We start from the raw sequence: 27,246 nt of genomic DNA, 5'->3' as shown, positions 1-27,246 counted from the left end.
TCGCGCCCTGCGAAGCGCCCTCCCTTCCCGAGGCGCCAGGGACCCCGGCCCAGGATTGTGCTGGACCCGGTGCCTCCGAAGTCGTCCTGATTCGTCGGACAGGAAGAGGATGGGGGACCGTCCCGTTACGACCGGACCACCCCAAAAGCTCCCACGAGTAATTTCCCCTCCGCCTCGTTTATTTCCGGGCGTGGGAAACATACTCCAAGTGACAGCTGGGCCCACACCTGTTGCGCCCACTCCAAACGCCGTTTTCACGGCGGACAAATTTTACCTCATCACAAAAAGAGCAAATTTCCTCTTCCACCCCTCGCGGTGTACGACCCTCTCAACGGCGGTCTGTCACCCAACATTATTCAACCCCTAGCCACTCGGGCCGAGGCCTGGCAGGCCATCCCCGATGTGTCAGAATGGGTCATGGGGATCGTAAACCAGGGCTACTCGCTCCAGTTTGCACGGCGGCCCCCCGCTTCGCCGGGGTGCTTCAAACATCGGTCAATCCGGACGACGCTCATGTCCTCCGGGCCGAAGTCATGTCGTTGCTGGAAAAAGGAGCTGTGGAAATGGTTCCTCCGTCAGAGAGCGAGACAGGCTTTTACAGCCGCTACTTTCTGGTCCCCAAAAAGGATGGCGGTCTCAGACCCATCCTAGACCTCAGGCTTTTGAATCACTCCCTCATGAGACGGAAGTTCAAAATGCTGACGCTGAAGCAGATCCTCGCGCACATTTGCCCCGAGGACTGGTTCTGCTCGCTGGACCTGAAGGATGCGTATTTTCACATCCAGATAGCCCCCCGTCACAGACGATTCTTGAGATTCGCATACGAAGGGGTGGCATACCAATATACGGTCCTGCCCTTCGGGCTGTCTCTGGCTCCCCGCACTTTCACCAAGTGCATGGACGCGGCGCTTTCCCCTCTGAGACAGATGGGAATCCGGGTTCTGAATTATCTCGACGACTGGCTCATCTTAGCCCGTTCGCGAGACGAGCTGGAACGCCACAGATCCGTGCTCCTCAGCCATCTACAATGCCTGGGTCTCAGGGTCAACTTAGCCAAGAGCTCGCTATGCCCCACTCAACGAATTTCGTTTCTGGGAGCAGTTTTCGACTCGGTCCGTATGACGGCAGTAGTCTCGCCAGAGCGCGCCCTGGCAATTCAGCAGCTCACGGCATCTGTCACGAACAAAGCCTATCTCCCTCTGAAGTTTTTCCAGAGGCTGCTAGGGCTGATGGCTTCCGCCTCCCCGGTGCTGCAGCTAGGCCTTCTTCGGATGCGGCCTCTTCAGTACTGGTTGAAGTTCCGGGTTCCTCCCAGCGCATGGCGGCACGGCCGCCTATGTCTCAAGGTCAATCGGGCCTGTCTTCTAGCCCTGAAACCTTGGATGGATCCAGTATGGTTCCAACGCGAGTCCCTTTACAGGCGGTCTCACGGAGGACGGTGCTCTCAACAGACGCCTCCAACTTGGGCTGGGGCGCTGTGTGCGAGGGCAGACCGGCCTTCGGCTCGTGGAGCCACGAGGAAAGCCATCTACACATCAACTGTCTAGAGATGCTAGCAGTGATGAAAGCCCTTCAGTTCTTTCAGGCTTACTTGACGGGACGTCATGTTCTAGTTCGGTCAGACAGTATGACGGTGGTGTCATACCTGAACCACCAAGGCGGTCTTTCGTCCAGCCGCTTATGCGCTCTGGCGAAACGTCTGCTGGAATGGGCTCTTCCGAGGCTTCAGTCGCTCAGAGCGACTCATGTTCCTGGCAGGAACAATCTGGGTGCGGACATGTTGTCACGGAGCAACATCCCCTCCGACGAGTGGATGCTCCACCCCCAAGTGGTCCTCACGATCTGGGAGTTCTTCGGGAAGGCAGAGGTAGACCTCTTCGCCTCAGAAGACAACTCTCATTGCCCAACATTTTTCTCGAAGGAAGTAGATGCTCTGGCCCACACATGGCCCAGCACGCTCCTTTATGCTTTCCCTCCGATCGCACTGATCCCCCAGGTCATCAGGCGTATCAGAGAAGACCAGCACAGAGTCCTTCTGGTGGCCCCGCTCTGGAGGAACCAGGTTTGGTCCTCAGAGCTATTCAGGCTCTCTCTAAGAGCCCCGTGGCCGATTCCCCTGAGACGGGACCTCCTCTCTCAGGCAAACAGAACAATCTGGCACCCACAGCCGCAGCTCTGGGCTCTGCACCTCTGGTCCCTCGATGGGAGCCGACTAGCCTCCCCGAGGACGTCCTAAATACCATTTCTCAGGCTAGAGCCCCATCTACGAGGCGCCTCTACGACCAGAAGTGGTCAGTCTTTGTTGATTGGTGTTCAACACGCAACATAGACCCTGTGGAGAGTGACGTATCTTCCATACTGTCTTTCCTCCAAGAACGCTTGGAAATGGGGCACTCCCCTTCCACGCTTAAGGTTTACGTAGCAGCCATTGCAGCGTTCCACGCTCCTATTGCTGGCCAATCGGTGGGACGAAACGGGCTCGTGATCCGTTTTTTGAGAGGTGCTAGGCGTTTGAATCCTCCTCGCCCTCTCACTATTCCCTCCTGGGACCTCTCGTTGGTCCTCAGGGCCTTGAAAGGAGCCCCATTTGAACCAATGGGTTCAGCCGACCTCAGGCCCCTAACACTAAAAACCGCTCTGCTACTAGCACTAGCATCGGTAAAAGCGTGTTGGCGATTTGCAGGCCCTCTCTGTGAACCCTGCATGCCTCGAATTCGGGCCTGGTGACTCTAAGGTCGTTCTGAAACCTAGGCATGGCTACGTCCCTAAAGTGCTCTCAACTCCGTTTAGAGCTCAGGTCATCTCGCTCTCTGCTCTTCCTCCCTCGGCGGACGAACCAGAGCTGCAGCTACTCTGCCCAGTCAGGGCATTGAGGACCTACATAGACCGATCACAGTCTTTCAGACTGTCGGATCAGCTCTTTGTTTGTTTTGGCGGCCGCACCAAAGGGTCTCCGGTCTCGAAACAACGCATTTCCCGTTGGATAGTGGATGCTATTAACCTGTGCTACTCCTCACTGGGCACTAATTGCCCCATAGGAGTCAGGGCCCACTCCACTAGAGGAATGGCTTCCTCGTGGGCTTGGTCCAACGGAGTTTCCATCCAAGACATCTGTGAGGCGGCCGGCTGGTCTTCGCCGTCCACCTTTGTCAGGTTCTATCACCTCGATGTCCCGACCTTACAAGCTCGGGTCCTGTCGGTGTGATTAGCGGCTTCCAACAGGTCCCGCTTCACGCCACCATAGGAAGTATCTTCCTTCAGTGTAACCATGGGTTCGGTTAGGCTTTGCCTCCGCTTGTCCTTTTGCCCCCCTCTGGGTGGCCAAATGCAAGCTATATCGTTCCCAGCCGTGGCACGGCGTGGTTGAATTCGTTCCCCATACGCAGTACGAGTGAAGTATCGAAAGGGAACGTACTCGGTTACTAACGTAACCTCGGTTCCCTGAGATACGGAACGAGTACTGCGTCACTTGCCGTGCCACGAGGCTGCGGCTCAGGGTCGTCGCTTCAGTCGATTGACACTGAAATCCTATGGCGAAACGCCTGCTTATATAGCCCTATACCCCGCCCATTTCGGCGGGAATATTCGCGCGCTTTGTCGCCATAGGCCGCGCAGCTATGCCGCGCCGCCATTGGTTCAACAACTTGTCTATGAGTGAACCAATGACGGTGCAGTTACACTGCGTTATTGAAAAAAGGCTTCAGCAGCGGGGAAAAAGGGAGACCTTTCCCCATACGCAGTACTCGTTCCGTATCTCAGGGAACCGAGGTTACGTTAGTAACCGAGTACGTTTTGCTTTACTTTTTTTCTCACCTGGGCTGGGCTTGCCTAGTTCTATTCTTTTGGCAAATGTTAATACCCTTTCACACCAAAAGTGAAATGAATAAGCCTCAAGCTCCGTTCACACTGCCAGCGACTTTTTCGCTGCATGTCGCTAGTCTCTGTGTTGTGAAGTCGCTTGTTACTCTAATATCATTGGTAGACTGCCTGTCTGATCATATCTATAGAAAATGCAATCACAAATGATATATAAAACTAAGAAATCATTCTAATTTGACTAGGAATTAGGTTTAAAATAATTAAAAGTAACATTCTGCTGCTGTAGAGTGTTATGACTGCAGAGCTCAGTGCATTAAATCATTAACTAGATTAACGATCGTTGTATCAACAAATTAAACTCACTCATACTGTCAAAAAATACTAAAACGTCATTCAAATTTGACAAATAATCAATTTTCTTGTCCCTAATAATCAGCACAATGCAGGGGAAACTGTAATATGAACTACAGCAGTGCTAAACTGCTCACAGCATATAATTAACAACACAAACTATCAATGTATGAATGAAAGTCACAAGACTGCCAACAGTTTCTTTTCCACACATCACTTTATTATATCAGTCAAATCAAATAAAGCAGTGAAGTCGCTCCGGAACTATGTCCTGTTTTCTTGCCTGCACTTGAGACAGTGATGTGAGCTCCAGAGAGCCTTCACTCCTATTGGCTGTCACTCGCAAAATTCGCACATTTGCATAAAGTTGAAATTTCTGAACTTTTGTTGCATGTCTCCCGTCGCTTGACACCCCTTCATTCTGTCGCCAATGGTCAATGTCACTCTTGTCGCCTGAAGTTGCCAGCGCTTCATTGAAATGAATGGGATTCTGTTGCTTTGTCGCGACTTCAGGCTGAAGAAAATGCATATTTACGCCTGTACAGTAGAGGGCGCAGCTCAAACAAACCTTTCAGCTGTGCTGCCATTCAGGGGTGCGTTTCCCAAACGCAACTAACATCGCCAGTTCCGTCATTACTTACATAGTTCAACGACTTGGTGTTTCCCGAAACCAAAGTTCAAACGAACATTCGCAAACCGCATTGCAAACTTGTGTGGTTAGAACGACAGCTCTTGAGCTGTGGTTAGAAGCATAGTTTCTTGTTTTTATGACATGTGGACTTAATAAATCGTTATCTTGAGTAAAATAAGCAAGCTGACATTAAGTACAATGTATATCTTTTATTTCAAATATATACAAATGTCATTTATATTTTAGATGTCAAGAGATTTACAGCACCGTTTTTTAAGAGTGCGTATGTGTGTACGTGCTCTAGTACGTAAGAACAAGCATTTGATTTAATCTGGAAATAAAGCAAAATAACTGAGAAAAATGAGAATTAGTCCTCTAATGCCATGTCCATAATTTATAGCAGTAATTCTAGCATTAATTCGATCTCAAACGGATTCATTTAAAGACGTTATTACTCCACCACCTGCGTGACGTCATTCACCAACGTGGTTGAACGACAAGTTTGCACAAAAGTACGGTTTCGGGAAACAGTCGTGACTAGCTAGTTGATTTGTTCAACGATGCATCGTACTATGGTAGTTCAGCAGCGAGTTAAATTGTTGTGTGGGAAACGCACCCCTGGATTGAAGAATAATGGGATACAGGAGAAGGAAGTTCAACACTCTTATTTCTAAATCTAATTTAAAGTAATTTTTGCTGTTTGAATTAGATCATTGAAGGTCAGCAGCAAAGACATTGGTTAATAAAGTGAGATTAAGCACAGATTTCACCGGTTTCACAGATAAGGTTTAAGATAGTCTTAGACTAAAATGCATGTTTGAGCTGTTATAACTGAAAGCAACTTGTACTGGCATATCTTAAAATATGTCAGTGACATTGTTTTGTCTCAAGATGCACATCAATAATGTTTTTTTCTAGTGTTTATAAAAGCTACTTAAATATCCTAACTGAACTAAGGCTAAGCCCTGTCTATGAAACCTGGCCAAAGTGTATTTCTGTAATTTAATTTAAGTTTATTAATTTTGAGGAATATTGAATGTTTTCGTGCAAGTAGGATGAGTAAATGCATGTTAACATTTAGTCTAATACTACAATAAATAAATAAGAAAAAGTAACTTGCATTACTTATTTGAAAAAGTAACTTAGATATTTTGTTGTAAATAAAACATTTAATGAGTTACTTTACAAGTTACTTGAAAAAGTAATCTGATTACGTAACTCAAGTTACTTGTAATATGTTGCCCCAACACTGGTAGCAATAGAAAGTTAGCTTTGAAAGCATAAAAGGGGAAAAGATCCCACCCTCCCTCAGAGCGTCTCCAAAGCCACGCCTCTTCCAAAACACAAGAACACGCAGAGCAGTCACGAAAGATGGCATTGGTTATATTAGTATTCTAAAAGTTGTAACTTCTTCCTGAGTCTCTCCATCAGTCTCGACTCCGGTTTGAACAATGTAAGGCTGAACACCAACACTGACAATCCTCATTTTGGCTGTGTGAGATTCTCCACATACTACATACTAAAAGGGGCATTATAGGTCCCCTTTAATTCAAAAGTAATCTTGCCAAAAAAAAAAAAAAAAGGAATTATAATTTTTATTTGATTACATTTTAAGATGTTATTTTTATAAATTGATTTTTTAAAGTAAATTTGTATTTGTCCTTGCAGTGTTTTAATATTCTCTATAATCCTGACAGTAAATGTTCAGGGGAAACGGTGGTATACACTGAAACCTCCAGAATCTTAAAAAATACTGTGATACAATGATAAACAGTACTGTGATAAACAGTAGAAAATCAGTCCAGTGTCCCCAGCTGTAAATGCCATTGGCTGTTAAAGTCTTGCGTTGCTTATAATAAATTGACATAAGCAGTCTTTCAGAATGCTCTCAATTACATGTAGATGCTCACTGTGTGCATTAGCGAGTGTGGTGGTGCTTATGCTGCTTATTTGAATTAAATCAAATCAAACTTATGCAAAATATCCAGCATTAGCAGCTATCTGACCTAAACTGGGTTCTGATTGGTTCATTGTATTCTAAACTTAATTGGCAATCAATTGTTGAAGCTATTAAGGTGTGCTGACCCAAAAATCTTTTACAAATCTGGACCAAGTTTAAACCAGTAACCAGCATCACAGCTGGCAAAGGGGCATGTCTGACTTTGACATGTGTATATTGCCATTATTATGTAACCAAAATGAAAATTATTATTGCTGGTCTTCAATGATAATGTCAAGTTACTGTAATGTATTTGCACCAAAAAATGATAAGGATTTATGCTGATATCGTCCAAAACCACACTTTGCCAGGGGTGTTTCCAAACCTTTTGGAGCGCACCGTGTACACTGTAAAAAATATTTCCGTAAAAATACGGATAATGTACTGGCAGAAAATTACCGGTACATTTTCCGTTAAGATTACGGACACTTCCTTCAATTCAAAAACGGAAAATTCTGTAGATTTACAGAACATCCTCCATAACTTTACATACACTTCCGTTAATAAAATTTCCGTAAAAAAAAACGGATAATGTACTGGCAGAAAATTACCAGTATTCGTTAAAATGAGAATTAGTCCTCTAATGCCACGTCCATAATTTATAGCAGTAATTCTAGCATTAATTCGATCTCAAACGGATTCATTTAAAGAAGTTATTACTCCACCACCTGCGTGACGTCATTCACCAACGTGGTTGAACGACAAGTTTGCGACAGTACGGTTTCGGGAAACAGTCGTGACTAGCTAGTTGATTTGTTCAACGATGCATCGTACTATGGTAGTTCAGCAGCGAGTTAAATTGTTGTGTGGGAAACGCACCCCTGGATTGAAGAATAATGGGATACAGGAGAAGGAAGTTCAACACTCTTATTTCTAAATCTAATTTAAAGTATTTTTTGCTGTTTGAATTAGATCATTGAAGGTCAGCAGCAAAGACATTGGTTAATAAAGTGAGATAATGTCAAGTTACTGTAATGTATTTGCACCAAAAAATGATAAGGATTTATGCTGATATCGTCCAAAACCACACTTTGCCAGGGGTGTTTCCAAACCTTTTGGAGCGCACCGTTATATATATTCACTTCAGATTGATACACCTCATTGAAGATTGCAGTCTTTTTTATTATTTTATTGCAAGAAAAATTACAATAGTGTTAATCTTTTCGGATCTTAAATGTTTTCAGGATATATCAAATATGCAGACTTCTAGCACAATGTAACAATCCTAAATCAGATTTTATTATTAATTATTCTTAGTTATTTGATTAAATGTTCTACTTCGCATAATAACTCTATAAAAAATAGGTATTTATTTTAAGAAATCTTTGTGAAAATAAAATGTTGCCACCCCTGCAAACACGTCCAGTTGGGGCCCACATGGGCCTCGCTTGGGCTAGTTGGGCTTCGGCTGGGCATGGGCTCAGGGTGGGCTGTTGTTGTTGGGCCCCACATGGGCAGTAGATAGGCTATGGGCTCCATTCAAAATTGACTGTCAGACATGGATGCTATTTTTAACAATATAGACTCTGGGCTAGGTCCACTTTTTATACAAATTTTATTAGATTAGCTGCTGTCTGTAACATTTTTTTTGTGTTTTAAGATTTACAAAAAATTTATAATGAAAATGTACAACATTCATTTTCAATCCATTCATCTAACAATCCATTTTCCTAACCGTGTTTTTGTCTTACCCCGAATCATTATACATTTATAATAAGTGTTTATATTGGGACTATTTCAGGCCGGTCAAGTAGGAATCGCTGCGGAGGAGCAAAGTCCCTGCGTGACTCGTCATAGACGTAGCTCCGGCTGCAGTGTTCTTCCGCAAGAATAATTCTGTTTATTAATCGCTAGAGCGCCAAATTGGAGACTGCAGCTAAACAGTTGTCTTAAGAACGTTGTACGAGTTTCAAAAGAAAAGTTTGTACGGTTTCCCCACAAAATGTTCAAACCGTAAGCAGTGCGCATTCTGTGCAGCGCACATCTGGAAAGCTCAACCCCCATCGCCGAGCGAATTGGAATCTGCCCAGCAACAACTTTGCCGCCTTTCAGTAGTCTGCTGTCCGTTAAGGATCCTCGAGTTCATCGGTGTCGTCGTGTGGACAAAAGGCAGGTAAGAGTATAATAAACTTGGGGATGATTTTACCGCATGATGTTAACCTAAAGCTTTTTTGTAAAGTATTAGTTTCGAGGAAAGCTTTTAGCAAATGTTTGTGCATTAGCAGATGTAGCTTAAACTTGGTTAAAGCGTTGAACAGACGACTTTAAGTTATCAAGTCAGTAACGTTAGCATTTGAGCTTGTTTTGAGTGGTTGACTTAAATATATTGTTCAGAACTATTTGGTTGTAAACTTCTTAGCAAGGCAGTCGAACAGGTATTGGCAAGCTGTTAAAAAGACTAAATTTCAGCCGCTTTTACCAGCTGGTGGAATTTTAATAGTTGCACTTGTTGCATTTACAGTTAAAGCAAAAACACTGATGAAAGTCCATGTGAATGTCAGCAAAGTTTTATCGGCCAGGGTGTCGTGCCAATTAAGGCACATATCCCCGCCAGGATTTGCATCCCCTGGCCGCGGGAGCGCGCGAGCACTCTGCTGCACTTCCGAGACACGGCAGGTGAAAACATCGGGTTTTTATGCAGTGATCAATTTTGAGATTTTGGGCCAGTTTGCTCCTTAACATTTAACTAAGCTTTAATGTCAAAAAAAATGTCAACATTACATATTAAGGTGGTTATTTCATTATATTTTGTCAACTTGTGCCTTTAGATTTCTACCGTAAATCACCAAACGTTAACAGGGTTTTCCTGCGTTTATTTTTTAGCGGCCGACAAAACAAATTTTTGTCCCGCCAAAGCCTGGTTTTGATCAGTTATTGTGATCTATGACTGATGTAGATGACTGCTGCGCTTGTGATAGAGCGCATGTTAACTGAGTGACAGAGAGAACGAGCAGAGAGCCCCTCCTTTTGTCTTCAAAATAAGCACTGTCTTAACTCTCTCATATTTCACATATTAATCAAAATCAAAAGGTCAGAAGACCCAATCCATGTTGCACATGGTGCATTCGGACAATTTTGTGGGTGTGCACTCAAACAATTTTGACTCTTCTCTAACAAGAGAAGTAGTTATCTTCTATTGCTATTAAAAATGTATTCATTTATTTCAATGTGTTTTAAATATTATACACTTACTGATAATTATTAATTTAATATATATATATTTTGTTTGTAGGTTGTGGGTGTCATTAGAAATGTAAAATTTGCTCTGAATGAAACTAATTGCCACTATGTCTCCCACAGCAACGTATGAAATTGCCTGCACAAAATTAGTCGAGTATGAACACAGATGTACGAACCGAGTCCGATTCTACAGAGAATATGGGAAGGGGGAAGCGCAGAAAGAGTGAGGCTATTTGAATTACTACTACTAAATGGATGGTGAAAAATTTCCCAATGACACAGGAAGGACATGTTTTGTGGGAGTTTTGTTAAGTGTATTTGGCTCAAAGCTGTCAAAACGAGGGAGGTAGACAACAGATATATGATTAAGAAATAAATAATATTAAATGTAATGTAATGTCAGTTAATAAAAAGAACAATCACATGTTTTGGGGGGATAAGAGATGTATACAAATGGATGTGTGCATGCCTGAAGGGAGCATGGGGTGTTGGAACAGATGTTAAGGATCAATGTGAGGGTCTCTCTGGTATCTAGAGTGTAGATACCAGAGATGTATATATTTTTTATGTATATATTTTTTAACCAACTGTTTTTAAAACACTTAAACTCATTGATTGTGCTTGTATATTATAGATTTCTAGGCGAGTGATTTTGTCCAGTGAGGATGAGCCTCATCAGGCCTACACCTCCATCCACCCTCAGGTCATCACCTCCACTATAAAAAAAAAAGAAAATGTAAGTCAACTTGACATTATTTGTTTTCTGGAGAAAACTATTCTGTACCAAATCTTTTGTAGTTGAGCCAATTCAACATTTAATGTCTATTGGATACAGAAGTACTTAAGAATTTAAATTATATATATATATATATAAGATTTTTTTGTTGTACAAGATTTTTACAGTGTGGATTTTTGCTGAACCAACACAACAAAATTATTATTATTTTATTTTTTATTTTTTTCAGCGCACCGGCTGCATCCACCCTCTGATCTGTGCCGGCTCCATCCACCCTCAGATCTCTGCTGACACCTCCATGGCCTCCATCCAACTGGCAGTACAACTTTGTGGGCCGAAACGGGAAGAGAGAGTTCAAGGCCTTAAAACTGTATGAAGTAATGGTAGGTGTGCATGTGGATAATGTTTTAAGTTGTACTGATATTAGAAAGCTGTCACAATACCCCAAACTTATAAACATTATTTACTGCCTATGTTTACTTGCACCCAAATAATCCATTTGTAATCGGATTGACTGCTCAATCAAATTGAAAGACGTTCATGTAAACACCTTAATAGATCCGACTGAGCTTGATCCGAATGAAATTTAGATCGGATTGAAAGGGGTGGTTTATTCCTTTTCTAATCCAATCCAACAGCAAAAAATGACCATGTAAATGCTTGAATCCGACTACTATCTCATTCGTTCTCAGAAGATCTGGGGCACATGCGCAGTGCAATGTTAACACACATTACGCAGTGCACAAAGTCGCGTTCACGTTCTGAGTTGAAAAGATGCCAACAGGCAGTGACGTAGTTGTATCCCTTCATCATAATATTGGAAATATTTCCGTTTAAAAACAAGAAGGGGAGCCAATGGATATCATAAAAGAAGTAACGTGCAAACTTTGCGCAAGAGTTATTGCTGGTGAAAAAGTCACAGAAAGTGAAAGTAAAAAGTGACGGAGCTGTCTGACGCTGCATTAACGGAGCATATTCTCTCAGAGATGAATTTCAATATAATATGCTGGTAACGGTATATAAAAAAATAATTTATTCCAGTATTTATCTGGTGGCTGTACATATAGGCAAGTGGAACAAGTGAGAATAATAGAGAATACGAATCTGACGTCATGCCACATTGAGTTCTGGGTAACTTCTTTGTTTATTCGCCAGTTTATTTGTCTATTATTATTTTGTGTTCAACAGTTTTTGTTTTTTTTTTAAGTCGGTGCTTGAAGTAACGCTGCACTTAATTTTCATTGATGACTGCAGTGTTAGGAAATAGTATTATAGCCTACACTCTAAATAATTTTAATTATAGGCTATAATTCATTGTAATAATAGACCTAAAAAAAAATTAAATCATTTTTAAAGATAGCTAAAAGCCTAATCTTTTATTATCCTCACAGCACATATAATATTAATTTAATAATAAAAGAAGCTGAACCTAATAGTTATAATAAGACTAGAAGAATGTAACACGCCTACATTCATTGGAAATACTAAATCCTCTTAATATTGCCAAGATTTGAAGCTGTTGACAATATCTCCCGCTATCGTCGATACATGATAATCGCCTGTTGACGCAACCTGGTTTACCGCATGTGTGACTGATATGACGTCACACGCACAGTGCGTGCGCAAACGTTTTAATCAGAATGTATATAAAACACATATAAATGGATATTTGAATCAGATTACAATGTTTAGAGTACATGTAAACAGATCTGCAATCAGATTCAATTCATTCGGATTGGTGAAAATTGGTGCATGTAAACGTAGCCACTGTGTATGGAGTTGCAAGTAAGTTGCCTAACTTGTGTGTTTAAGAGTATGTGTGTAGTTATAATAATAATAATAATCTTATTGATTTTTATATAGCACTTTTCTTTACATAGTTGTCTTTACAGTCCTGGCTGAGATTTGTTTTGCCACATATAAAGTAAGTGACTGTTATATTTGTTTCTTGCAGGAGGCTTAAAAGAAAAGCACCATGACCAGCAAAATCACCTGTAAAGATGTAGAGAAGGCAGTCTCCAAGTGGCTCATTGGTGCTAGGGACTGGGGGGTAATAGACAGGCCCGACAGGCAACCCCTCAAGGACTTGGCTTCGGGTTCATTTGAGGTGGAAAGTAGCTAATCCTGTCTGTAACAGTGAAGGAACACTGAGCAAAAGTTTTCTTAATGAGAGTTTTCTTAATGTTTTTGTTAATTTTACTTAAATAAAAAGGTAATTAATTGTATTACTGGTCTTGTTATTATTGTAGCTCATTTAACCCAAGATGTTTGGGTCTTTGGGACCACGTTTTAAAGGTTGCTAAAAGAAAAATATGCTATTTATTATTTTTTTCTAACACAAACTCATTGGCCGTCTGTGTGCAGGAGTGTTGTCTTTCTGCACCTGCTATTCCCACACAAAGTTACAAAATTGTTACATTTCAAGCATTTTCACCTATTCTGATTAAGTTCTAAGAAATAATCTCTAATAATGATATAATCTTTTCTATGTTTTTTTTTATTGAATTTCCTTGGTTTCTCACAAAAAACAAACAATCATAAATGCGATCTCACAGGGGTAAATGGCTAAAGTAAACATCTGTCAAGTATTTTTTACATGAATTGTTATGGCTGTATTGATTTAAAAGCCTAATAATATGGTGGGTCCACCAGACCCGGTAAAATTAGCTGTGTAAAAAAAATATGAACATGGGTTACAGAACTGTATGGGCTGACTGTAAAATAAGATGAATTTGTTAGCCCATAATAATGGTTATTACCCTTATGGGGAGAATAGCAGGGGCCCATGTGCAGCCCACATGGGGCCCAGGTAAGTGTGGGCCCCAGATGGGAGAAACCTGGGTTGCCCGTGTGGGTTTTAGCTAGGGCCCATGTGAAGCCCAACTTCAGCCCATCTGGGCTTGCCCACATGGGGCCACCATGGAACCCCCGGACAAAACTAACTGGGCCCCATCTGGGCAGCCCAGATGGGGCCCACTCACCAGCCCATATCCAACCCTTATGGGCCCCACATGGGTGTGTTGGCAGGGACAAGATTGGTTTAGTTGGTTTAGAAAACACGCTTAAAGTTGATTCACAATAACCCGCGTGAAGATGTCTTCAGTGTGCACACAGTTTGATCTCATATTTTGTCATATTTGTTGTTTTAATTTCTCCTCCTCATGTTTTGAAGAGGCGCTTACCTTTCCTCCCCGGGGAAGCGCATGAAACGCGTCCATGCTGTACTGAGGCTCAGCCTGTCTATAATAACAACCTGCTGATGTGATTATAGGCGGAGATTCGCGCACGCTCTCAGTTCGTGCACGGTGTGAAACGAGCGTTGAGACAAAGAAAAAGTTCAAAAAGTGTTGAGGTTAAAGAAAAAAGAGTTTAAGGCAGTAATGAGTATCAAATCTGTATGAGTTTTTGTGTTTCCACGCATGAAATGAGGTCCTTCGTGATATGAAGCCAGTCTAAACCGCAGTATAGATGATGATGGGTGGATCCTTGCTGCAGTTTCTTTGTCTCTGTGTTACTGTCATTCGCTGCCACGCCCATGTATCACGAACATCATTATACAGGCATAAGGTTATTTTAAAAGGTCTGATCTTAATTTCTCCAACCACAATTACCTCTGTAGCCTAATGATATCTGCAAATTTCAGAAGTCAAAACTCTTTACTGTTATATCAACTCCTCTGTATCAAAATAAACATATTCAGAGACATCCTGAGCAGATAAAAAATAGAAACGTACAGGTAAATTTTCTGCCAGGACATCCAGTGGGCTACTTTTACTGAAATTTCCGTTAATAACGCAACGAAATTCAAAATACAGGTAAAATGCCTGTCAAATTCCTTTATATTTATAAAATACATTGTGCATCTTTTATTATTATTATTATTATTTATTTTTTCATTTTCTTTTTTTACACCTATATACCTATTATAGGTGTAAAAAGATACCTATTAATGGATAAATGAATGGATATTATAAATAATTATGATGATAATTAAGCAAAAGCTTCAGAATCATGTGATACAACAGGTATCATTATGACTGAAGTTGTATATATCAATCATCTGCTCAAAATATCCTCCCACATAGAAATGTCTGTACATCCACTTTTCAAATTACTTTGTCACAATTAACTTTACCAGTATTAACCCATCCAATTTTCTGTCAATGGGTCAGTTTACCCCAACCCAGGTGAACCATCCACTAATGCACTGGCCAGTGTCAAACTAGAAATATTAACAATGCAAAAAGGATAAAAAGGAATTGTTTTCTTCTTCTATAAGGACCCGTTATCTGTAAATGCATACACGCCCCACCAGCCATCACACAAACCTCTGCTTGAGCAGGGCCACATCTTCGGCCAGGTTGTCTCTCTCCACCTGCGTCTGGTCTCGATCGTTGCCCATCAGTTCCAGCTGTCTGCGCAGCTCTCTCATCTCCTGCTGGCACAGCTCGTTGACGCGGCCTGTTGGCCCTTGCTGCTGCTCCTTCTCCTTATACTGACCCAACTCCTGAGTCAGCCTCGAGTTCTGCTGCTCCAAATAGCGCACCTTCTCTATGAAGCTGGCGAAGCGATCATTGAGTTCCTGTAGTTCTCTTTTCTCGTTGCTGCGCGTGGTCAGGAACTCCTGGTTGACGGCCTCTGCCAGGGAGAAGTCCACCTTATCATAGGAGAGACGTGGGGCTGGACCGCTGGAGCGACTCCTGAAGTCCACAGTGCGGGTGGGCATGGAAGAGGAGATGTAGCGGCCTCCTACACGACTGGACACAGGGCTATAGGCGGGCGGCCCAAAAGTGCGGTGATAAGTGGTGCGATATGAAGAGTGACTCATGGTTCTGCCTCTAATCCTTGTACTTTTTTGGAATGATTAACTTGTGTATCTTCCTCTTCTTCTGGTCCGTGTGTCTGTTGTTTTGAACAAAGCTGAGTCACGGCAGGATGTGAGACTGAGGCTTTTATACATGAAGCTGGTCAGTTCATCTGAGCTCCACCCAGCCCAGCCCATTCCCAGTCTCCAGAGCCCCTGATCTCATCTTCTCTCATGTATCCATCATTTATCCACACGGTCACTCCCTCCCAGACACAACCTGGGCACTTCTCTGAGGCACTGAAAATGAACAGCTTTATGCAGTTATTTCAGTTATAATGCTAACAGAACTGAAAGAGGCGTTTTTCAGTGAAAGTCAAATGCAAATAGACAAATACGTTTCATTTATGCATAGAAAATGTCATGCGCTGGGATACAAGTTTACTTCTTAAACATCCACTGATTCCAGGACTTGCCATAACATTCATGGTCGTGGCTAGATTAAAAAAATGTTTTTAAAAAGCTTACTGCAATCTCAAAATTTATTTTTTTTTACAACCAAGCACAACATTTCCTAACCAACCTAACTGGTCAAAATCTCAAATCATAATTTTCTGGAGCTTTCACTTCGGAGTGCAGACTCCGAACTTTTCTGAATAATTCAATGACCTATTTATAAATTGTAACAATGTTCTTGTGGTTGTTTTGGGTGGGTTTGTGTGTGTTTCCTGAGTTTGAGGTCATTGCCATGGTTTCTTATTGATTTGTTATGATTTGCACCTGATTTTGTTGATTAGTTTGCCTTTGTATTTAAAGCCTGTGTTTGGTCAGTTCATGGGCCGTTCTCACACGTTTCACCGGTTGTTCTGTTCATGCTTTTTGAGTCAAAGTTTCCTGAGTATTTTGTGCGTGAGTTTAAGTTTAATAAAACTATAGCTGCCGCTCTCATCTTTGCGTGTCAACCGTGTGTGATATAAATACAATGACTTGCTTCTTTCTAGAATAAATCGAATTCTTGAACATGGCTTGCCGCTAGCTACTGACAGCTTTAGTTTCATATACAAATAATTTCACTTTTCATTTATTTTATATTTTTTAGTGGCACAAATCGAAACTGAGGGGACACAAATCAGGTCTGAGGGGGCACTTTTGAGAGCACTGTGAAAAACTGCTTTACTTTTTTTATTGTAAATTAATTTATTGATTACATTTGAGAATTTGACATAAAGGATACATTTCACATGTTATTCAACATGTTCTGACAACCAAAACATTGCATTCCTTTGCATTTCAGCGAATGTGCTGAATCATTCTGCAGAAAATGTAGAAATATAAATGATTATTTTGCAGACTGTACTACATAAACAGCGGATATGCTCACTGTATGCTTACATTAATAATTCATACATAGCTTCGATTTTTTCCTTTGCTCAGTCAATAAAGGCCTCATCTGAAATACAGTAGACTTTACATTAAGTCAAGCATATCATATCACATATTAAATATATATCCTTATTCTAAGGCAATTAGGGTGACACCTTGCCAAGAATTTCTAAATATCTCTTTTTTAATGTCTCTAGAAGGTTTAATGCAGCATTTAATATTAATTCTCCAAAATATTTAAGTCAGCAATAAAAACTTTTAAAATATATGTGGATTATGTAAAGAATGATGACTATAATATTCTTATATTGTGTTAAATTTAACATTTTACAGAATGTCAAATTTGTCTGTAATGTGCTTTTACAACAGTACCATATGACAGTAACTTTATTAATTTGCTACAAAAAAGTGAAGAAAAAAAAGTGTTCTCCTAGTGCTTGAGTCATTTTAATACCTTGAGTGGTATAAAATAAAAAGCATTTTCATTTCATTAGCACTAAAATTAGTTAAATAATATATTAGAAGACTATTTTTGGAGCAAATTATGCTTTTAAAATTATAATAAAAACTACTTTGAACTATTTGATTTGGAAAGAGAAACATTTGCGATTCACAAAAGGTTTTAGATATGTTCCTTAAATTATACTGTTCTCGTTAGTTAAATTCAATTAGAATATAATTTTTCTTGTGTGTTTTTTTAAGGAATAATAATCTGTCCTGTTGTATTGCTTCACCATAAATGGGCGGATCATGTTGCTAAATAGATTATCCCAAATGGCACATTCAATGCATAGGTCTTCTTGTCTTTGCTTGATTGTGTGTATGTAAAGGCCTGTAGTGTAGCATGTCCACATTCATCATTTTAAGCTTTAAAAGAGTTCCGGAGAGTACTTACTATGCAGTTGTGCTGTAGTGCATTCTTTTGAGGACCTCACATTTGTCTACTAGCTAACAGTTGATGTGGTGTTAGTTTGGATGCAAAGAAGCACCAATTCACAAAGTCAGAGATTTCAGAATGAACCATTTTAAGATATTTAAGACACACAAGGACATTCTGAAAGTTACAGTATGTCTACATATAGTGTATCATCATGTTTTGTTTCCAAAGATAAAGGAAAGTGATTTCTAATGACCCCTTAAAACACAGAACTAAAGGTCAATGTATGGTTAATGTGGCCTTAATTTTATTATTAAAATATTAAAATTGCCCCCTTTTTATTAAATGCAAATGAGTTGCTGTTCCCAGTCCCCCTTCAGGAAGAGGGCAGAGCTTCGAGAGCTCATGCTCCGGCATACCGACAACAACAAAACAGGACAATCTCATGCACTGAAAATGTCAGAAATGTCAGTAGTGGTGTTCAGCCTTATACAGTATGTTTCAGAATCAACCTTCTGTGAAAAGACCCTCGTTTGTGATGCAGTCAGATGGAGAGAGTCTATGGAGCATTGATGCATCCCAAAAGACAATACTTGTAGTTGTAATGCCTCTTTGGCGCAGACACTGTAAAACTCCAGCTGCTACAGGGAGGATACAGAAATGGTGGACTCCTTGCTTCTCACTCAGCTCAGATTGTCACCAGCTCTGGGCGAGGCTTCTCCTTACGATGACATTTTTTACTAGTGATGTAGTACTTGAAACCAGTCTTGGTCTTGAGATCGGGCTTAAGAACATTTTTTGAAGGTATTGGTCTTGTCTTGGTCAACATTTATATTCGGTCATGTCTAAGTCATGAGGACTCAGGATTTTGTTTTTAAGACCGGTCAAGACCACAACTATGAGGATATCACTAAATTTCCAGTGCACTGTCTGATTTATTTATTAACAGCATTAACCCTTAAATGCATGACTGTTTCGCCAATCATTCTTACATATTCGGGTCTTTATCGACCCGGATCAATATCTAACACGGAAGGATCTCTACCTGTTGCGATAATATAAAACTCCTCTGATATTAGATAAACAATTACAGAAGAATAAAATAAATCGTATTTTGTTACCTTTTGGAGCTTGAAAGGGCTCAGTTTGAGCAGATGTTTTATGCCATCATCACTGTCCTCGTCAGAGCTCATTTTCCAGTAAATTCAGCAAATAATGGGCTAGTTTTATGTTTGAGGTCATGAATATGAGCCCATTCGCGATCTCAAACATTTTCTCAGAACCATATAATTTTCTCTTCAAAATCAATATTTTCAATCGCTAACAGCTTCACCAGATCCATCCAGTAACAGTTATAGTCATATTTGACTGCGTTCAGTACTTGCTCTGCGGTAAATCCCTGAGCCATTTCATGTTTTCATGTCTGAATGAGTCGTCACTTCAGCATTGTGTATCAGACATTGCCACCTTGTGGAATAAAGGTGAATTGCACTTATTCCGTCATCTAAGATTCAATTATTGTTAAAAATATACATTCATACACACCTCGGGTCGATAAAATTTTTACAAAAAATGAATACAAAAATAGGCATTATTTTGTAATTTTATGATTGTTTTCTTGTTATATTCTTTATAATGAATTGATTTTGAAATACGAAGAAGGTTGATGTCTAACTTTAAAAAATGAACGAGGAGGAGGGTAGTGAATGACGTCCCGGGTCACTAAAGACCCGAGGTATGCATTTAAGGGTTAATGTGACTGGATGTAAAACTTCCTGCTTCAAATGCAATCAATAACTTGTTTTGGATTTCATGTATTTATACTGTTGTGCCAGGTCAGAAATTGATGAGGGATTGTGTCAGAAATGTCACCAAAATCAGTATAATGCCCAAAAATTTCAAGATAATGTTGCAAAAAAAGTACTGGATTTTTATATTATAACAGATGATGTAATAATGCAATGTCACAAGAGCCGTTTTCACAAATCTGAGCACAACTGCAAACATGATATTGCTTTTATTCAAGGATTCAATAAATAAAATTTTACTTATTTGTAAAACATTATTCTTAACATTATTTCTGCATTTTAATTTTATAAATTCAAATACAGCTTCTGTGCCACCTCTGTTCCTCAAAGATGAATTTTGTTCAGTGATTTGATTTGATTGGTAACAGCTCTATATAATATCTTATTCTAATTGTAATTAATGATTAAAAATAAGACATTTCTCAGCAAATGCAGACCTTTTAAATGAATTTGAGGAGTGCTGGACTGGTCTTGGTCTCATCGTGGTGTTGAATTAGGTGGTATTGACTACAACACTAATTTTTACCATAAATAGACTGGTTGTTCTCACACACTACAGACACACATCGGTGTTCAAATGCCTTATAAAAGTGATTTTAGCATAATAGGTCCCCTTTAAGTAAGTGATCAAGAGCATATGAAAGTAAACAGAAATGTAACATGATCATTTTAAGGTCTTTATTGGGTTCTTAACACCAGAATGCACACTGAACAGAATATCCACAATTAGCTTTTGTTATAATGTTTATCAGGGAGTTACATAGATTGGAACTAACACCAATACCATTATGTCACCTGGCAAAAAAGCTCTTAAGCTTGTGAAATTGTTCAGTCTAGAGGCTACCTGCTCATTTTCATTCTAAGGAAGGCATGAAATTAAGGAAATCTAATATTCCTCACCTTCCTCTTCTCCTTCTCCCTCGACTGAATCTACTCCCACCTCCTCATAATCTTTCTCCAGAGCTGCCATGTCTTCTCTAGCCTCAGAGAACTCGCCCTCCTCCATACCTTCACCTACGTACCAGTGCACAAAGGCACGCTTAGCGTACATCAGATCGAACTTATGATCAAGCCTGGCCCAAGCCTCGGCGATAGCAGTGGTGTTGCTCAGCATGCACACGGCTCGCTGCACCTTCGCCAAATCACCACCAGGTACAACAGTGGGAGGCTGGTAGTTGATGCCAACCTTGAAACCAGTGGGACACCAGTCCACAAACTGGATGCTGCGCTTGGTCTTGATGGTGGCAATAGCAGCATTGACGTCTTTAGGCACAACGTCACCACGGTACAACAGGCAACAGGCCATGTACTTCCCGTGACGTGGGTCACATTTGACCATCTGATTCGATGGTTCAAAGCATGCATTAGTGATCTCAGCCACTGAGAGCTGCTCATGGTAAGCTTTCTCAGCAGAGATCACAGGAGCATAAGTTGCCAAAGGGAAATGGATACGTGGATACGGCACCAAGTTGGTCTGAAACTCTGTAAGATCAACATTCAGGGCGCCGTCGAATCTGAGAGAGGCAGTAATGGAGGACACAATCTGACCTATCAGCCTATTGAGGTTGGTGTAGGTAGGACGCTCGATATCAAGGTTTCTACGGCAGATGTCATAGATGGCCTCATTATCGACCATGAAAGCACAATCTGAGTGCTCTAGGGTGGTGTGGGTGGTAAGAATGGAGTTGTAGGGCTCCACCACAGCAGTAGAGACCTGTGGAGCTGGATAGATGGAGAACTCAAGCTTGGATTTCTTTCCGTAATCAACAGAAAGACGCTCCATCAGCAAAGAGGTGAAACCAGAACCAGTTCCTCCTCCAAAGCTGTGAAACACCAAGAAGCCCTGAAGTCCAGTGCACTGATCAGCCTACGAAGAGGGAGGAATGGAAAGAAATATATTAAGTTCAAATAAAAACCGAACGCTGAATGAGAACAGGCTGAGTGCGATTACAAAGATGCCTTACCAGTTTGCGAATCCTGTCAAGAACAAGATCAATGATCTCTTTGCCAATAGTGTAATGGCCACGAGCGTAGTTGTTCGCTGCGTCCTCCTTTCCGGTGATCAGCTGCTCGGGGTGGAAAAGCTGACGGTAAGTTCCAGTGCGGACCTCATCTGAACCGCAAAAAAAGCAGTATGGAGAGAACGAAAGATGTGAGGAACTCATGGACTGACCATAAAGGCCAGTTCACACTGCACTGACAGACGCCAACCAATGGCAAGAGACACTTTGTCGGGTTTTGTTGGATCAGTGTTACCCCTGTCGGTGTCTGTTGGCGTTGGTCGATGCTTGTTTGTTGGATTGCAGAATGTCTGAGAAGTGACATACTGTAATCTGGTGACTGTCAGTATCGTTCGCCGTCTGTCGCTGCAGTGAGAATTGGCCTTAAGAGGCTGGTAATCAGGCAAATACTAACCTATCACAGTGGGCTCCAGATCTACAAACACTGCTCTGGGTACATGCTTGCCAGCTCCTGTCTCGCTGAAGAAAGTGTTGAAGGAGTCGTCCCCTCCACCGATTGTCTTATCACTGGGCATCTGTCCATCCGGCTGAATCCCATGCTCGAGACAGTAAAGTTCCCAGCAGGCATTGCCAATCTGGACGCCAGCTTGACCCACATGAATGGAAATACACTCACGCTGTTGTAGAAAAGAAAATGAACATTGTCATGAATTTTGTCACTTATTCTGAAAATAAGGATCATTTCCATCCCTGACACAATGAAGCTTTGTAAAATGTAATTTTTGTATGATATTTTATTACATGCCATGTTAAATGTTTATTTTCTTAAGTTGCATTATGAAACATTACAATAGCCTTCTTTATAAAAAAATATAACTTCAACACCATTTTGAGAAGCCTAATTCTCCAGCTAAGCCCAGCACCAATGGCATGAAATGTAAAGAGCATTATAATCCCAAAATTTGCTAATAAATGTTTGCAAATTACATGAAGAAGACATTTAAGCACAGTGAAATGAATCAATGTGTGCATTGTGACATCTCTTTAAAAGCAATAATAATGGCAAAATATCACACAAGTTGATGTATAATTTACAGTACAGTATATATAATCCCTTTTCGGTCTCACAGATCAGAAATGTTGCCATATGAATAATACATTGTTCGTCTTAATTCTCCTACTCATCTTCTAACAATGACAGTGCAACAATAGACTTCAAGATCTGTGCAGTGCAAAACAACAAAATAGATGAACATATTAAGGCAGAATTTAACTGAGAAATTAAAGTGTAAACTCACCATTTTGTCGTTTTCCGCAGGTGCTGTAGGCGCTGATGTGTGCTGATCTCACGGACTGCAGAGAAGATGGAGGTCGCTATGAGAGAATGGGCTGCAGGAGGGAGTGGCTCATGATCAAAAAAATAAGCCTTTGTGTGACAATAACATTCCAGACAAAATACTGCCACCGCACCACTCTTAACATCATGTATTAGAAGTTGGATCTCTTTGTGGAAAAGGGTTATTCAATAAATCTGCCCAAATGCACATAAACTATAATCTAGATCAGTGCAATTTGTGCAATTTTATTAAACCGAAATGCAACCTGCAGCCTACAAATCATTTAACATTTTGCCATTCGTGGTTCATTCATTTAAATTTCAATCACCTGACTGGACACGATAATCAATAGCATGCAAAACTACTGGGTATAATTTATATTAACGGATGATTTATGAATAGATGTGTTTTAGATTTGATGCGCTCGCACCATATCACTGTGATCCAGACAGACAGAATGTGTTTCAAAACCTAAAAAGCTGCCTTAACAGTCTAGGCTAGGGTATAATAAACCGTTCCAAGCTGCCTAAGTAGTCAGCTCACATGATTTTAAATCACAGCCAGCCGAGCCACCGCCCGAATGAGAGATTCTGCTGCAGTGATGGCGTCATAATGCTGCAGACTGATGTCACCGCAGACTAATAAATAAAAACACTAGACACTAGACGGTTCAAAAAGTACCATTTATAGATTTTTAAAATCTTTCTGCTTTTGAAAGAGAAGTTTAACTGACTATATCGATATTTTGATTAGAAAATCTAGTGAACATTTTAGAAAATCTATAACATAACAAAATTAGCTATCCCCAGAGATTATTCAGACATCAATGACACGTTATAATAAATAAATAAATAAAAACTTGAATGAAACAGAGGCGTTCTGGTGCAATTCTATACATTCACATAGCCTGAAGTAGGTCAGATCCTGACGTTGGGTCGCTCTATAAAAGCGGTGCGACTCGAGGATTTCCCGCAGTTACTACATCGACTCTTCGCCGTCGAGAACAGTAACGCTGTAGCAGAACATTATCTCGTTTCCAGATCATTCCTAAATAGGCATATAGGAAAATGGTGAGTAGCTGACTCATGTATTATTACTTAATGGGCTACACTCTTAAAAATAAAGGTAAAAGGGGCAGATTAATAATATTCAGAACCACTGTAACCTTTTGTGGAATAGAAAGGTTCCATTGATGTTAAAGGTTTTTCATGGAACCATCTATTCCAGTAATGAACCTTTATCTTTGAGACTGTACGCTATTTTAATAATACAACAATTTCAGCACGAATTGTGTGATAAAGAAAGCTAATATTAGCTAGAGCCTAAACTAAATCTCATTCATTATTTTTTCTGAATATGATAATAATTGTTATTTTTAATATGCATGTGTAGTAGCATGATGATGCGAGGCAGGTTAAACGGCATCTATTCCTGCTGTATATTCAGCATTTATTTTACGCGGGTCAAACGTTAACATGTTCACATCAGTGTTAATATTTTCATCCAGGAGAAGATGGGCATAGAAATGTGGCGATACAGTATTAAAACAACAATAAAATACAGTACAACAGTGCACAAACCTCAGTGCCTTTTAAAACGGAGGGGTAAATTAGCACGTGCAATCAAGCAACTTATGTTGGACTTTTCATTTTGTTTTGGACTATGCTGAAAATTTTGGCCTATAGCAATGGTTATTGTTGTGAAATTTAATGATGAGGGCATAGCAGAGAGTGCACACTAATCTTTTAGCATATGCAGACAGCCATAATCTCATTAAGATGCATTAATCTGGCCAGCTAAGCTCAGGAAACATATGTTGTAGCCTCCTTTGTATGCTTTAACAAACTCCAGAAAGAGTATGGTCTGCACTTATATGCATATACTGTACACTGAAACAGTAATGCAGTTTGGTATGATGGTTTGTAAACCCATGTTGCTAGGCAAGAAACAGGGAACACCCGGATGGAGCTTGGGGTTTTGAATAAGAGAGGAGGAGGAAGGTGGCATGCATGGTTGCTCAGCCCAGTATTTCCACACGATGTCTCGCCTCTAGCCATATCATTCTTGAGCTCAGTTTTATATCTAAAGCACTGAACTGCAGTTTGTGTCAGAAATGTTACAACACCTAATTCACAGTTGCAAAATATTATATATCAGCTTTGAAGGCTATCATATAACATTAAAATTGTTGCTTTTCTTTTCTACAACAGCGTGAGTGTATTTCCATTCATGTGGGTCAAGCTGGCGTCCAGATTGGCAATGCCTGCTGGGAACTTTACTGTCTCGAGCATGGGATTCAGCCGGATGGACAGATGCCCAGTGATAAGACAATCGGTGGAGGGGACGACTCCTTCAACACTTTCTTCAGCGAGACAGGAGCTGGCAAGCATGTACCCAGAGCAGTGTTTGTAGATCTGGAGCCCACTGTGATAGGTTAGTATTTGCCTGATTACCAGCCTCTTAAGGCCAATTCTCACTGCAGCGACAGACGGTGAACGATACTGACAGTCACCAGATTACAGTATGTCACTTCTCAGACATTCTGCAATCCAACAAACAAGCATCGACCAACGCCAACAGACACCGACAGGGGTAACACTGATCCAACAAAACCCAACAAAGTGTCTCTTGCCATTGGTTGGCGTCTGTCAGTGCAGTGTGAACTGGCCTTTATGGTCAGTCCATGAGTTCCTCACATCTTTCGTTCTCTCCATACTGCTTTTTTTGCGGTTCAGATGAGGTCCGCACTGGAACTTACCGTCAGCTTTTCCACCCCGAGCAGCTGATCACCGGAAAGGAGGACGCAGCGAACAACTACGCTCGTGGCCATTACACTATTGGCAAAGAGATCATTGATCTTGTTCTTGACAGGATTCGCAAACTGGTAAGGCATCTTTGTAATCGCACTCAGCCTGTTCTCATTCAGCGTTCGGTTTTTATTTGAACTTAATATATTTCTTTCCATTCCTCCCTCTTCGTAGGCTGATCAGTGCACTGGACTTCAGGGCTTCTTGGTGTTTCACAGCTTTGGAGGAGGAACTGGTTCTGGTTTCACCTCTTTGCTGATGGAGCGTCTTTCTGTTGATTACGGAAAGAAATCCAAGCTTGAGTTCTCCATCTATCCAGCTCCACAGGTCTCTACTGCTGTGGTGGAGCCCTACAACTCCATTCTTACCACCCACACCACCCTAGAGCACTCAGATTGTGCTTTCATGGTCGATAATGAGGCCATCTATGACATCTGCCGTAGAAACCTTGATATCGAGCGTCCTACCTACACCAACCTCAATAGGTTAATCAGTCAGATTGTGTCCTCCATTACTGCCTCTCTCAGATTCGACGGCGCCCTGAATGTTGATCTTACAGAGTTTCAGACCAACTTGGTGCCGTATCCACGTATCCATTTCCCTTTGGCAACTTATGCTCCTGTGATCTCTGCTGAGAAAGCTTACCATGAGCAGCTCTCAGTGGCTGAGATCACTAATGCATGCTTTGAACCATCGAATCAGATGGTCAAATGTGACCCACGTCACGGGAAGTACATGGCCTGTTGCCTGTTGTACCGTGGTGACGTTGTGCCTAAAGACGTCAATGCTGCTATTGCCACCATCAAGACCAAGCGCAGCATCCAGTTTGTGGACTGGTGTCCCACTGGTTTCAAGGTTGGCATCAACTACCAGCCTCCCACTGTTGTACCTGGTGGTGATTTGGCGAAGGTGCAGCGAGCCGTGTGCATGCTGAGCAACACCACTGCTATCGCCGAGGCTTGGGCCAGGCTTGATCATAAGTTCGATCTGATGTACGCTAAGCGTGCCTTTGTGCACTGGTACGTAGGTGAAGGTATGGAGGAGGGCGAGTTCTCTGAGGCTAGAGAAGACATGGCAGCTCTGGAGAAAGATTATGAGGAGGTGGGAGTAGATTCAGTCGAGGGAGAAGGAGAAGAGGAAGGCGAGGAATATTAAGATCACTTTTACCAATTTATTTATCAGTTCTAGTCACAAATGTAAAGCTGAGGCTTTAGAGGGGACACATATCAAGAAAGCATTCAGTTTGTCTATTGCAGTTTAGGAAATATGTGTAGTAAACATTTGTTCTTTACAATATGTTAACCACATAGTTGATGCTGCAATGATCTGAGATTTTTAAGGCATATTTTACGATTTGTCCAAAAACTGTGTATAAAATCAAATAAAATGATGCACTGATCTTATCAACATCTGCAATGAATTGATCATTTGAAGACATGAGTTGCATATGCTTTTACTCAACTCTCACTGAAAAAATAAGTTTTAAAAAAATATATATTTTAGGACAATTTTTTTTTTTTTTTTTAAACACACATTTATATTCATTTCAGTTT

The 27,246-nt window shown here is 41.0% G+C and overlaps 3 protein-coding genes across 4 annotated transcripts in view; 1 reads left to right on the top strand and 2 right to left on the bottom strand.

The window, feature by feature from the left end:
* Positions 1-15,621, bottom strand: part of prph (peripherin) — a 34,502-nt gene extending 18,881 nt beyond the window's left edge. For both annotated transcript variants that reach the window (XM_067388680.1, XM_067388679.1), the window contains exon 1: positions 15,045-15,621. In XM_067388680.1, coding sequence (XP_067244781.1) covers positions 15,045-15,544 — 500 coding nt within the window. In that variant the 5' untranslated portion in view covers positions 15,545-15,621. The remainder of the gene's footprint in view (positions 1-15,044) is intronic.
* A 4,647-nt stretch (positions 15,622-20,268) lies between these two features.
* Positions 20,269-22,925, bottom strand: LOC137021766 (tubulin alpha-1A chain-like). Its single transcript, XM_067388676.1, has 4 exons — positions 22,848-22,925; positions 22,004-22,226; positions 21,553-21,701; positions 20,269-21,455 (listed from the first exon to the last, which is right to left on the bottom strand). Exons 1-4 carry the CDS (start codon positions 22,848-22,850, stop codon positions 20,475-20,477), a joined length of 1,356 nt encoding a protein of 451 aa, XP_067244777.1. The 5' UTR covers positions 22,851-22,925; the 3' UTR covers positions 20,269-20,474.
* An 883-nt stretch (positions 22,926-23,808) lies between these two features.
* Positions 23,809-27,176, top strand: LOC137021767 (tubulin alpha-1B chain). The gene is made up of 4 exons (XM_067388677.1): positions 23,809-23,956; positions 25,097-25,319; positions 25,622-25,770; positions 25,868-27,176. Exons 1-4 carry the CDS (start codon positions 23,954-23,956, stop codon positions 26,846-26,848), a joined length of 1,356 nt encoding a protein of 451 aa, XP_067244778.1. The 5' UTR covers positions 23,809-23,953; the 3' UTR covers positions 26,849-27,176.
* The last annotated feature ends 70 nt before the right edge of the window (positions 27,177-27,246 follow it).

This window comes from Chanodichthys erythropterus, chromosome 6 (assembly GCF_024489055.1).
Source record: "Chanodichthys erythropterus isolate Z2021 chromosome 6, ASM2448905v1, whole genome shotgun sequence".
In the NCBI taxonomy this organism is placed as follows: Eukaryota; Metazoa; Chordata; class Actinopteri; order Cypriniformes; family Xenocyprididae; genus Chanodichthys; species Chanodichthys erythropterus.
This window is presented reverse-complemented; position numbering and strand designations above follow the sequence as displayed.

Excerpts from the sequence above, each read along its gene's own strand:
- LOC137021766 (XM_067388676.1), bottom strand. Across the intron at positions 21,702-22,003 it reads TCTGGAGCCCACTGTGATAG|ATGAGGTCCGCACTGGAACT; the intron begins GTTAGTATTTGC and ends TTTGCGGTTCAG. Across the intron at positions 21,456-21,552 it reads TTGACAGGATTCGCAAACTG|GCTGATCAGTGCACTGGACT; the intron begins GTAAGGCATCTT and ends CCCTCTTCGTAG.
- LOC137021767 (XM_067388677.1), top strand. Across the intron at positions 25,320-25,621 it reads TCTGGAGCCCACTGTGATAG|ATGAGGTCCGCACTGGAACT; the intron begins GTTAGTATTTGC and ends TTTGCGGTTCAG. Across the intron at positions 25,771-25,867 it reads TTGACAGGATTCGCAAACTG|GCTGATCAGTGCACTGGACT; the intron begins GTAAGGCATCTT and ends CCCTCTTCGTAG.